Source organism: Rattus norvegicus, chromosome 10 (genome assembly GCF_021556685.1).
Source record: "Rattus norvegicus strain SHRSP/BbbUtx chromosome 10, alternate assembly SHRSP_T2T, whole genome shotgun sequence".
In the NCBI taxonomy this organism is placed as follows: domain Eukaryota; kingdom Metazoa; phylum Chordata; class Mammalia; order Rodentia; family Muridae; genus Rattus; species Rattus norvegicus.
In genome coordinates this window covers 35095209-35108831 of record NC_141543.1, presented here as the reverse complement: position 1 = coordinate 35108831, position 13623 = coordinate 35095209, and the positions used below count along the sequence as shown (strand labels likewise).

At 42.9% G+C, this 13623-nt stretch overlaps 1 protein-coding gene across 22 annotated transcripts in view; it reads right to left on the bottom strand.

Annotated features, from left to right (window-relative positions):
* The window catches only part of Ebf1 (EBF transcription factor 1), a 389987-nt gene that overhangs the window by 369060 nt on the left and 7304 nt on the right, over nt 1-13623 (bottom strand). For all 22 annotated transcript variants that reach the window (XM_087569389.1, XM_087569400.1, XM_087569384.1 and 19 more), the window contains 1 exon segment: nt 5308-5381. In XM_087569389.1, the coding sequence (XP_087425515.1) occupies nt 5308-5381 (74 nt within the window).

Genomic DNA, 13623 nt, shown 5'->3' with positions numbered 1-13623 from the left:
ACTGAAGAGGAGAGTGGGTAATGGGGGGTGAGGGTGTGCCTGGGAGAAGAGTGAGGGAGGACTTTGATCTTGATATAGAGCAAGTGAATAAATAAATAAATAAATAAATAAATAAATAAATAAATAAATAAATAAATAAATAAAATACAGGAAAAAGGAGTATTGTTAACATAGCTCTGATTGGGCCAGAACTCACTATCCAACACAGGCTAGCCTCCAGTTTACAGAGAACTCCTGCCTCTGCCTCTGCCTCTGCCTCTGCCTCTGCCTCTGCCTCTGCCTCTGCCTCTGCCTCTGCCTCTGCCTCTGCCTCTGCCTCTGCCTCTGCCTCTGCCTCTGCCTCTGCCTCTGCCTCTGCCTCTGCCTCTGCCTCTGCCTCTGCCTCTGCCTCTCTGCCTCTGCCTCTGCCTCTGCCTCTGCCTCTGCCTCCTGGGTGCAGGAATTACAGAAAGGTGTAACTACTCCCTGCTAAACTGGACATTCTAGTAAAAATTAAGATTCCTACCCTACTCATCCTAAGTGGCTAGAGAATGAGCTATGTGAATTACCAGGACAGTTTGATTAATACCTACAAAGGGGATAAATTCTGAAGAAATTTGCTAACACTGACTCCATTCTCTCACACCTAAAGTTACCTGTCTTCAGAGCACTCAACCCTCGAGCGCTCAATCCTGTAGTCTCTCTGACAGGCACTCTTGGCCTTGTGTACTGCTGGGGTTAAGATCTGGTACTTGTCTCTCCCGGTTGGCTCGCTCCATGTTTGCAAGCATTGTGTAGCTTTCCTTCATTTCTCTAGAGTTCGTTTCCCCCCTGTATTCTTACCGGAACAGTGACCAGCACGTCGAGCCATGAGGGCCTATAAAAACCGAGATGCGCCTCAGGGTACCTACATGGCTCTACTCCCTGAGTCACCGGCGACCTGGGCCTTTTTTCCTTTGTGTCTCATCAGCCCTAAAATCTCCTGTGGTTGATTTCCCCTTCTCACTCAATATGATCGTTCCTCTCAAGAACGCAATCATCAAGTCCTCTCTTCTTATTCTGAATTCCCAACCCCATCCTCCACAGAGCCTCAGTCCTTTCCTTTGAAAAGCAGAACCTGAAGCTGATTGTCTTTGACCAAGTCCTTCTTCCCAGCTCCAGGCCACAAGTCTGCTCAGCTGTAAACCTCCACAGAACAGCTCTGCTTAGACCACAAACACTTCTTCATGCAACCTCTAAAATCCCTCTCCCATCCACGGGTAGGATCTGTCTACAAATATCTGCTCCCTCCTTGCCATCAACAGAGTCCTTTACCCCAACCTTCCATCATATCACATCAAACCCTTCGCCCTGTGAAGTCTAATTAACTGCTTAAAGCCTCCAACTTCAAGCTCTCCTACTATGGCATGACATTTTCTTACTCTAAATTCCACAAGGCTTTTGCACATAGTAGGTACTAAAAAATAAAGACACATAGTCCCCGAACCAGGTACATTCAGGTTTTCACAGGCACTAAACCTCCCCCTTCGATGCTTTCTTACCAACAAAGTACCAAATACTTGGCCAGGCACAGATGAGTTCTCCACTACTGGTTCTATTAATACCGCTTCAAATCATAACAGTCTTTCTGTTCTGACTCTGTGGGGAGCATCGGGGTAAGAATTTATAGGGACTACGGCATTTAACCTTTGCTGCCACCCTGTGAGGTGGTGTTAAAAATCCCATTTCACAAGTGGGACAGCTGAAGCATGGGGTAAACTGAGTCACTTCCTGCCCTTTAAAGGGCTCGGCTGAATAAAGACAGAGAGTAAGGTATCATTGTAAGGACAGGGAGTGCTATGGAGTTAAAAGCACCAGGTACTCTGGGCTTACAAGGGGTTATGACTTGGGCCAAGGGCCAGAGGTGCTTCCCTGGGAAAGCCACACATCAGTGAGTGTCTGAAGGAGGAAATTGGACTAAACCTGGAAACAAGTAATGGAAAGAAAAAAAAACCCTATCACATAAACAGGCTAGCCTTGAGAGTTTCACGGTTCTTTCACAAAATAAAATAAGCAAGAACCTTCCTTAGGAGGGTGCCTCTGAGCAAGAAGCTTCCTTAGGAGGTTGCCTCTGGTCTGTGGTCTCCCTGGGTACTGGAAACTAGGAATACCTGCTGCCTGCTGCCTGCTGCCTGCTGCCTGCTGCCTGCTGCCTGCAGGGGTACCAAGTCCCTACCAAGTCCCCCTACTAAGCTGAGTTCTTGGGTTTCATTTGTGTTGAAACACTGAAATTAGGGTACTCATACAAGCAAACCCCTTATAGAATCCTACTCTGAAAAAAAATAAATAAAAAGATTCATAGAGCTATGTTATCTGTAGAACTTCACCACCACCACCACCACCACCACCACCACCACCACCACCACCACCACCACCACCTCTCCCCGTGATGGGTGTGATAGATTCCAAGGCTCCCAAAGGCAGAGCTTCTCTCATAATGTTACAGAAGTGCTCTGCATCTCCAAATCAAAGAGAGTTTGTCTCCGAGTGTCAATAATTATAAACTAATGATGGTGATTCCTTCAGCCGTCTCACACAATGGGGTCACCTTCTCCACAAAACACAATGGATTTTTTTTCTCTTTCTCCTCCTCCTCCTCCCCCTTCTTAATTTACAGCACCCGAGGCAGGACTGTCCCTTGCTTATCTCTCCCTTCTCCCTTCCATTTGGCTGTAATGAACAGAATACACCAAGCCCTTTTCTTGTGGATCGAAATTCTGTCTCCCTCCATCATAGGCAGCGCACTGTAAACGTACAGCTTCTGTGACATCCACGCAAAGTTTTATTGTGCCGTTAGCTTTGATCGAAAGCACTGCGGAAAGTTGTTTAGAAATTAAATATCTAAAACAAGCTATTTTAAAATCCAGGGCCTTCACTATTTCACGTCTGCAATGAAGAAATTTCATCTTGGGGAGAGCAAGCTGTCTTTCACACCATATGGCTAATGGTGGTGCATAGCAATTAGCCAGGCTGATTAATGGTGAACAGATTCTAATTTTATGCTTATAATTGAGGCTGCATTTGCACCCCTGGTGCAAATTCAGCACATCCCAACTTCCACTTACAACAGGCAAGAAATCAAGAGAAATAGGATGGTATGGAAAGTGAGAATTTTTTTTTCCTAAAGCCCCCTAAAGAGCATCAGATTTGCAATTTAAAAGACTGTTAGCCACACAATAGATGACAGGTTTGTGTAATGGGGTCAGGGTAGCCCGTAAACAAACAGTACCCCTTCCACATCTATAGGCAGCCGGGGAAAGCAGTAATCTGTAACATTAGCAAGATGACATTTGGAATATGGCTTTCCCCCTCTTAGCCACGCGGTACAAACAGCAGTCATTTGCCTTCCGTGGCTTGAGAATTTTATTTTATATTTTATTTTATTTATTTATTTTATTTTTTTTTTTTTGCTATTTTTATGTTTCTGAAAAATAGAGAGAACGTCGGCAGTAAAGCACACCAACCAGCATAATAAAGCACTTTGGACCAATGAATTTTAAAAACAAGGAAAATATAAACTGCATTAATGGGGGGAGGGGCTGTGCATGAGAGGCATAATATATCTCTAAGTAGTTCAAGAATAGAATTCTCTCCAGCATAATCCAAACATATGCAGATACGAAATGCAAATCGATGATGTATAGATAGCGCTTGGCCTGTTCAAGGGGATCCATCTTCCTGTTTCCTGTTTTGCTACAGTCATATGCAGCTCTACAGGGAGAGTTCAGTCTAATGGCATGTTAACGGTCAATGGCTAAAGTAATGGAGTGATGGTTGGGGAAAGAGTAACACAGACAAGGTTATGTTTCCACCGCTTTCCAGAACAGATCTTGCTCCTTTCCTTTTAGAACGGTGCAGCTCAGCTAGGTTATACCCAGTTCATACACACGGGCTAAAACTTTTTCCCTGCAATGAAGGAATCCCACACCATTTGGGAGTGTTGTGCTACTGTCTTAAGTCTGAAGAAAAACAACCTGGTTTTTGGAATAATTAACAGGTTTTACAAATCACTGAAGTGAAAAACGTGTGAAACTCTTGTATATCTTAGAACTATAAATCAGACATATTTTCTTAAAAGAGGGAAAAAAACAGGACTTTTATAGAAACAAATGTTAATGTTTGGGATTTCACTCGGAAAACACACAAAGCCCTTTCGAGTCTCTTTCCACCTGTAGAGTTGTGGATTCTTTGCCCCAAGAGTCCACGAGCAGCCAGTGAGGGCCAACCATGGCGAGAGGGCAGCTGAAGACCCATGCAGCCTGGTCAATGACATTCAGCAGCCAAACACACTTTGTGCCAGGGAGAGCCTGCTCAGCTAACAAAGCAATTAGGAGCCCTCCTCTGATGGCAAGTGGCATCTCCCGGCTTTGTCCAATTACTTGGGAAATGTTGGAAGCCAAACGCTGGGTTATTTTACAAGAAATAAGAGCATAAGTTAAAAGGCTACCCCCTTGTCCCTCTCCAGTGCAGGTCTGGCCGAGGCCACGGATGGGGACTGTGTTTTCAGATGCCAGTTCAGCATGATCATAGCAGAAAGTGAAGAGACTCATCGGTGAGGAACGTGATGTCGTCTCTTTCTCACTATCCTTCCCCAAAACCCCAAAGCTCACTACCCCTAAGAAATGTTAGCTTCATGTTCGGATATATACAGGATAACTAAAAATAAACCATCCACAAGGAGAAAAAAAGAGAGAGAGAGAGAGGGAGAGAGAGAGAGAGAGAGAGAGAGAGAGAGAGAGAGAGAGAGAGAAAGAGAGAAAGAGAAAGAGAGAGAGAATGAATCAGTTTAAGGAGAAATGAGGCTCAGGTATGGGGGGGTGTAAGAACTCAAAAGGAGGAAGTGTAACTTTCAAGTTGACCCAAACAGAAGCCTCTGCTGACTTCAAGAGAACTCATGTTTTACTAAGCGTGCAGTTGAGCGCAAATGTCACCAAAAAGGAGGTTGTACTCGATTTGACTCCACTGGGAAGGATGAGGGAGAGTGCCACTCAGTGACCATGAACCGTGCGGTATCAAAAACGCAAACCGATGTCTTCCGAGATGAAATGTAATAACTGAGAACCACCGTGATCCTTGACAGGACTGCACGTGTCTAAGAATTCTTCTAGACGCTTTACCGAAAGCAAAAGGAGCATACGCTCCACCCCCACCCCCACCCCCAGTGGAGCTGATTTCACCTAGGTTTGTGATTCAAATTCATCTTTACCTCAAGGATGATGATGATGATGAGAGAGAGAGAGAGAGAGACAGAGAGAGACAGAGAGAGAGAGACAGAGAGAGAGGTCTTACCTGCACATGATCTCGTGTGTGAGCAGTACTCGGCACATTTCCGGGTTCTTGTCTTGGCCTTCATACACTATGGCCTGAAAGTAAAGGCATGTTTTTAGCTAAAAATAGAAGCAAGTACCAGAGGGTTCCGTGTAACAATCCAGTTCTTCACCACCTTGCCCCTGCTGGGGGCCAATTAACTTTTAGGAGCACAAAACCTTACTGGACTGATTATTTCAGGACACATTGCTCAGGTCTGGCCCAAATCGAGTGGGGTGGGATATGATCCTCTCTGCCCTATCAGCTACCTCATTATGCACATCTTTGGACCAGAGCGTGTGCTGGGCATCTGTTGTCAAGACAACCATAGTTCTCTTCTTAATACAGAATAAAAATAAGTCTAATCAATAGAGAGGGAAGCTCCAGAAGGCTGAAGAAGCTGAAGTATTTTGTATTTCAAATATAGAGGGGCCTGTGGGTTGTTTGATCAGCCAGCCGCGTACACTTGCTTTCCACGCTGCTCCCAGCCCCCCACATTTAGCGTTCCACTGGCGAGTGAGTAGCAGGAAGCAAGTTTGGGAAAAGCTATGCGTCTATGCACCGACTACGTCATTTCTGAAGCGATTCAATCAGGGAAAACCCCTCTTCCAACCGAGAGGCTGAAAGCTAGTGCTGTTGCAGGGTGTACGCCCGCCCAGATGGGAACCCTTGCCAGCATATGCTGTGTGGGGGTTTGAAATCACAGAGTCAGCTCCCTGAGCAGAGAATTACATCTCACTCTCAAAATCTGGATTCCCTCAACCACCGTCCTCGGGTGCTCTGCTCCCTTTGCTTCTTTTGTAACACAATCAACATTTTGCCTTGGGACACCCATCAAGTTCCCCAAGCTTGCCATGGTTCTACAGGTTACTACCCCAGCCAAAGAGATACACAAAACGCCATTGGTAGACCGGGGGCTCTGCATCAGCATACATTTAACTCACTTAACACTGTATCACTGCATAATACTAATGTAACACAGCTTCAAATTGTTAATAAAATTACTTTCACACATTCACAGAACCCTCAGTTTCTTGGTGACAAAACTATTTAAATTAACCAGAGATTATTCTTACTGTTATGTGGTGCAGAAAAGTACTTCTGTGCCTAACTCACCATTCTCTCTCACATGCTATGTATGGTTTTGAACTTGGAGACAGAACCACAGTGACCTAAGACCCAGTGTAGACAGATCCATGGGTCGTGACCTGATTATAGTATCTAAGCACAGAGCAGAGTAAACTTTACAATAAATTAAAAAGGAAGAAAAAGTGGTTAGGCAAAAAAAAAAGGAAATAAAAGAAAAGAAAAAGCACATTTCTCTAACATTGGCCCATCAAAACTATCTTCTATGGCTAGCTCATCATAACCTTGTATTTAAAAAAGTAAATTTGTTTTTACTTTAACTGTAGAATTCTAAAATGGCTGAAAGAATATATTTAGAAGTCCAGGATAGAATATTCATTACCCAGATTCCTCAAATGTTTGCGCTTTACTAAATTTGTTTCCTATTTTCCTCTTTCTCCTAAATCACTTTTTAGCAAATTGCAGATATATCCTCAATATATCTGCATGCATTTCCTGAAAACAAGGCTTTTTCATGCATAATCACAGCACAATTATCTAAATCAGAAAATTAGCATTGATACAATAGAATAATCTAATCTCCAGACCTTATTGAGATTTACCAATTACCTAATAATGTCCTTTACAGCGAAAGAAAATCCTGTACTAATCACCGCGCTCAGCTGTCATTGCCGCCTTCCATTCCGAATATCCTCCAGTCACTGTGGTTCGTGGCATTGGCACTGATGAGAACACAGGCCAGTTACTTTGTAGAATAACCTTCTGTCTGGGTTCTATTCTGGTTCTCCAGCTCATATGGAAGTCTTAGACTTCAAGGCAGGACAACAGCACACAGTGATGCTGAATTCCCTCTGAACCAGGCTCTACCCATCCACAAGTTTATTAACGGCATTCGTTCTAACCATTTGCTCAGAGCGATGCCCACCATCTACCAGTGACCACAGGCTAGCTTTTCACAATAGAATGTCATATCCCACCCCTTATTAGTCATTCAGAACTGTTGTCTGGGGCATTGACTTGCACTATGTTAACGTCCTACTATGTGTCAAATCTCTAGTCACTAGTTTTAGTGTGACTCTTCCTTCATATTTATCATATTGAGAGGGTGTGCACTACTGTGTGTGAGTGTGTGTATGTGAGAGTATATGTGTGTGTAGGTTTGTGTGTATATGAGAGTGTGTGTGTGTGTGTGTGTGTGTGTGTGTGTGTGTGTGTAGGTCAGAGAACAAATTTCAGGAGTTGGTTCTCTCTTTCCATCACGTTGAGATCAGAATTGAGCTCAGGTCTCCAGGCTTGCTCAGCAAGCCCCATTACCTTCTGAGCCTTCTTGCTGGCCCTTTCGCCAATATCTTAAATGACTTCTTCAAAGGCCCCAAAAGTTGCTTTATCCAAGAAAATGCATTAATTAAAAATATTCTGAAAACCAAACATTGAAGCAAGCAAGGTGGCTCATCAGGTAAAGACGCCTGCCAAAAAGCCTAAGGGCCCAAGTTCAATTCCCAAGACTTACACCGTGGAAGGAAAGAACCGACGATTGTCCTTTGACCTCCACACATACGCTGTGGTGCACTTAAGCACACACAAGCTAAATAATAAATAATTTTAATATTTTTAAAAACATAGATGTGTCTCTTCTATTTCCTGCAATCGCTGTTTTTTTTTTTTTAAAAAAAAATTCAAGAAAGAAACAGGGGAATTCTGCAGTAAAATAGAGTGGAAGAAAAATTCAAGAAAAGAAAAATTCAAGAAGAAAGAAAACACAGTAAATTACTGATTAGCTCTCAAGCATAGTGCTGGAAAAAAAATTCAAGTGACGTGTTTCTGCTAGCTCCCATTGTCACTACATTGGCTCTATGTTCTCCTGAAACTCTACATAGCCTCTGCTGCAGCTCCAGGGTTTGCCTTGCTGCTAAAATAATAATAGTAATAATAACAATAACAACAATAATAATAACTCAATAAGTCAGTCTACAGGTCTAGAGAACTTTTCTGTGCTGGAGCAGGGAGGTGGCAGAGGAGACGAAATGACATGATCTGGGGGGACATGGCAGGCATATCAGTTACATAAGATCTCGGTTTGGAACTTTCTAGAGGAGATAAACATTACTATTACCAAGGCTGCTAGTTGAAATGAATGAGGCCACGATAATACCCAGTTAATAATAAGCTTCAAAGCAAATCCACTGAGGACTCCCCCAGGCAATGGATGACAGGGACTCCCAGAAGTCCTGTGTTTTCTCCTTGGTAACTGAACATCACTTGTTAAAGGCCCAGCCCCTCCATAATACATCTCTTTACCAGATACTGAGCTGCCGCTTTGCTTCTGGCAGTGGAGTCAAAACAGAGAATCTTTCTCCAAGTCAAGCATAGAAAAATGAAACCAAGAGTTTGGATTTGCTCAGAAATAATTAAGAACTCTGGGGAGATCTGGAATCGGAGGTTTCTGCCTTCCCTCTCCCTCTCCCTCTGCCTTCCGTCTCCCTGCGCCTGGATAGAATAAGAAGGGTTCTCGAGGCACAGGGGTAGAAAAAGAAGTACCTGCTTCTGGGGAATTCTGCAGTAAAATAGAGTGGAAGTCTACCATGGGATAGGAAGGGTAAAATTCCTGCCCCTAGAGTAAACCGCACAGTCGAGTTAAGGGAGCAAGCTTCCCTTAAACACACATGCATGCATGCATGCACATACACAAGACAGAGAAAATATTGGTCCAGAGGTGAGTGTTTAGACGGGACCAGGGGTAGGTAGATATGATAGATTTATTTGGGTGGCTCCAGTATCATGGTAACTTTAAGACAGACTCTCCCCCAATCCCACCCCCCACTGCTTCAAAGTTCCCACTGCAGCTTGCTCCCCTACTAAAAGCATCTCTACTGTGTACATTTAGCACGCACAGCAAGACTGGCTCACAGTTGAGCAAATCCAGACGTTAAACACCACCCCCAAGGGTAGGCATCTTCTAATGCCAATTTTGGAGGACAGGGGGCTTCAGCTTCTCTCACTAATGTAAATGTATGCTTCTGTGGGGTTTGAGACGAGATGGTTGAGGTTGGATCAGCTGGGAGATCCCAGGGGCATATAAACAGCCTTGACTATTTTAAGTGAAACCATTTTAATAGACAGCTGGCTTAGGATGCAGACAATGGAGCCCTGAGAAGAAGGCTTATTGTCATCCTCCACAGTAAATCATGCGTCTGCTCACAGGGAGGAAGGTGGTCTGCTGAGAAAGCAACAAGGACAACACCGGCTTAAATAAATCAATGTGTTTATCAGAAGTGTGGATGGGGGAGCTGCCACTCAGACGGGAGGGAGAGGGAGAGAAATTATAAAAACGCGTTATTGAAATAGATCCATCGAGGGTGAATCAAGTTGAGCTTTATCACCATAGAAATAATAATATGTTATAATATATATATGTATATATATATATATATAATCAAGTAGAAAATGCTGTTTACATTAACCCTGCCAAGGGCAAACAAACGCCTCAAGGCCATAGGGATGCTTGGACAGAAAGAAACGTAAAACAATAAACAGAAGTAACTTCACCTCAACTTTCAAAACCCATGCTACTCAAGAGACAAGTTGTCCAAACCGGTCATATTTGGAGACCCAACTTTCTGATAGGTCAGTAGTTGCCCTCTCTGAATGTCAGCCCCTAACAGAAAGTAACAAGCAAGCAGAAACGAATGCCTGTTCTTGTTTTCTGAATCATATTGTGTGTGTGTGCATGTGTGTGTGTATGTGTGTGCATGCATGTGTGATATATATATTATATGTATATATAATATATATGATTAACTTAAGAAGAAAACATGGGCATTGACAAAACCTTCATACCCTTGAAGAACAACAGTTTCACTGTCCAAAAGAGAAAATTCCATTCGTTTTAACTGCTTAATATTATATGTCAACATGGCAAGTCTTAGAAAATCAGTCAATCCCTGTACCACACTTGCCTCAGTTACCACTGTTTTAAAAGTCATCTAGGTTTTCGAAAATATTGCTGAGGCTTAAAAGCTCACTGAGACTTCTTACTTCAGGGTAGAGACCACACAGCCAAAGGTGGGGGAGTTGGGGGGGACACACGGGGATCACACTTCAATGGGATGCTCACAGAAGTTCACAGAATTGAACTTGCTTTCTTTTGTTTACTTTTCTGATAGTTTTAACTCCTTCTGTCCCAGGCCACACTCAAGGGAGCAATGAGAAGGCACATTTTTCTCATTAGGAATTTGTCCCCGATTTGCAATAAGGGGTGAGGGGGAGGGAAGGAAAAGGAAGAGGAGAGGTAACAGAAATTTGAATTTCCCACATAAATCAAAACAATAACCCTGAAAATGATACTTCTATTTCTGAAAACAAAACAAAAAGCAAAGTCTATTTGTCACCTCAGAGAAAGGGCCATAAATATAAAAAACAGCCTTCTTCAACCAAAAGAGGAGTACCTTCCAAATATGAACTAAGGGTGATACCAAATTACTAAGAATTCAGCTAATCAAAAGGCAATAATGATGTCTATAGTATCAATACACTGTACAGTAATGACTACATTCACCCACCACGTTCCACTGCCTTTCATTAAAACATATATATATATATATATATATATATATATATATATATATATATATAAAATAAAAGAGTGCTATGTAATATAGTCCAGTTTCCAGTAGGTGAAAGAACCCTAGTTAAAAAAATTAAGCCATGCCAAAGAAAACACCACAAACCTGGCATTCCATAAACAATTGTGTCACGCAACAATCTAACATTAATAGGAGAGTAAAAAATCAAAACTCATTTTGCCTCAAGTAGCAACTTGGCTACTGGCGGACAAATTGCAAAGATGTAATTTCAGCTCTGCAGCTAAGCAGGCCTGTTTTCAGAACTGAGTGAGGCAAGATATCAGATTCACTGTGCTGCTCAGTTACACCACAGCCCCGACTAAAAGGCAAGCACGTCCCCAGTGCAGGGGGACTTTCTGTTATACCCCTTCTGTCTGGAAGATCTCGAAGCCCTTATATTATTCAAATGCCCTAGGGTTGGGTGGGGACTAAATATTTCAAATAATTCCATAGGACATTTTTCCCCCCTAGAAGTAATAAACGATCTTCTACATGGATAGTTACTGCATTTACTGCGTTAGTAGATACAATTGACTTGTCAACTCACCCAGGCAGGAATGATAAAATCATAAGAATAGCTAGTTTATTATATACTTAATATATGCCAATCACTGTTCTAAGGTCTTAATATCTATTTAATTTCCACAGCAGAACTTTGAGTTGGGCGCAACCATTTTTCCCATTTGTTTGATTCTAAATTCATACATACTTTTTCATTCCTCGCTAAAACCCAATCTTCCCTGCTCCAAAACCTATGTCAACAATTCACGCATGCCCACGTCCTAACAGTCGTCATCCCCAGTAAGAAACACACAGATAGCGGGCTGTCTGTACAGCCATATGAGTTCGATAAATGCATCCCGACTAATATGTTCGTTTTTAATGCTGTTCAAACATTCACATGGAAACAGCTCTAGCGTAAATATCCCCGAACAAATGGCTGTATATTATCCAGGAGGGAGCAGTTGGGCCGCCAGACTGGGGAAGTACTAGGCCATCTGGCTCCGGCGAGCTCTCCAAAACCATCAGCTTTGTTTTCACCCCCAGACTCCAAACAACACATTTTCCACTGTGATGAGTTTACATTTTCCCAAACACAGGTCCTGATCATGCATAAAAATTCCAAACTTCTTCATTCCTCTATGTGCAAGGAAATTTAAATCACCTGCGTTTTCTGACATGTTACCGAAGGAGACAGAAAGCTGTTGAAATCTAGCCCCTGACATAAACCTGCTCTGTCCTCTCTTGTTTGACTCCCTGGGTATATGAAAGAGCCTCTTTGCTGGCCTGGTAAATTCCTTAGGAACTTATAGATACGTCGAAAAAAGAAAAACAAAATAGTGTCTATCACCAAATGAGCTGAAAGAGTAGTTAATCAAACCTATGCAGCCATGGTAGAATATAATGACATAACCAATGGGGGTAAAGTTATAGCAGCAACTTTAAGGGCTGGGAACCTCAGAATAAATACAGAAAGAAACAGATCTGACACCCTTCACGTTTACTGTCCCTGCACCCCACATTGTATCAGCACTGTTCACAGCCCTGCACCCACCCCACCTTTAAACCAATACATACAAACGTGCCGTGACTTCTGTTTGCCCTTCACAAAAATAAATAAATGAAATAAGGGGGGGGGGCAGAGAAACACTTTGGTTTGGGGGCAGGGAATGTGAGATTGTGTTTCCTTTCTTCACCAAGTGTCACTAGGAAACACTCACTCTTAAAGCAAACTAGTGTAAGAAATGAGCTGGTTCGGTGTGTATTAACTACTTAAGGACAGATCTCAATCTCCCTCTCTCTCTCTCTCTCTCTCCCTCTCTCCCCCTCTCAATGAATGAACCACAGAGGACATCGAATCTCAAATCACACATGCAAAGCTGAAGTGAGACAGGTTAAGCCTCAGGCCTCCCTAACTGGGTCCACGAGAGCTTCTGCAGTTGACGCTGCTTCTGGATGCATTAGCCATAAACTTCTGGATTCTAAGGGCTTCTGCCTGCTCACTAATAGAATACCAAAAACAGCAACAACACAAAAACAATCTATTTTTAGGCCAGCTAAACTTGGTTTTCGAACAACCCTTCCCAAAAGCAAGACATTTCTTTTCTGATCGAACGGGTTTTGATTTGGTTGTCGCTCTGTTTTGTTTTGCTCAAACTTTTATATTTTATACCCCATGTTTTACAAAAGAAAAAAAAAAGGGATAAGAAGAGGGGACCTCGGAGTCTTCTGCATTTGCTCCTAATGAGATTCCATAGTACTACAGAGTAGGGCCCAAAATTAGGAATCCTTCCTCCAAATAGTCTAATGAGACACTTTAGGAAGGTGTGAAACACTGTGTCATCCTCAGACATCTGGGTTGATTGAGTGCATTTCTGTCTGGCCTCCGTGTCGTTGCTAGATGTACTCAAAATGAGGAACAGCCTGGGCAGCTGTAGCCCAGCCACTCTTGCGTGGGACTGGCTGATGATTCCGTCTGAATGTTAACCCCAGCTTGTGAGTCAAGGGTACAACATCACGTGTGCAAAGGCACGTGTCTATTCACAGGAGGGGTAGTAGTAGGGTCACCAAACAACGGAGACAAGATTTC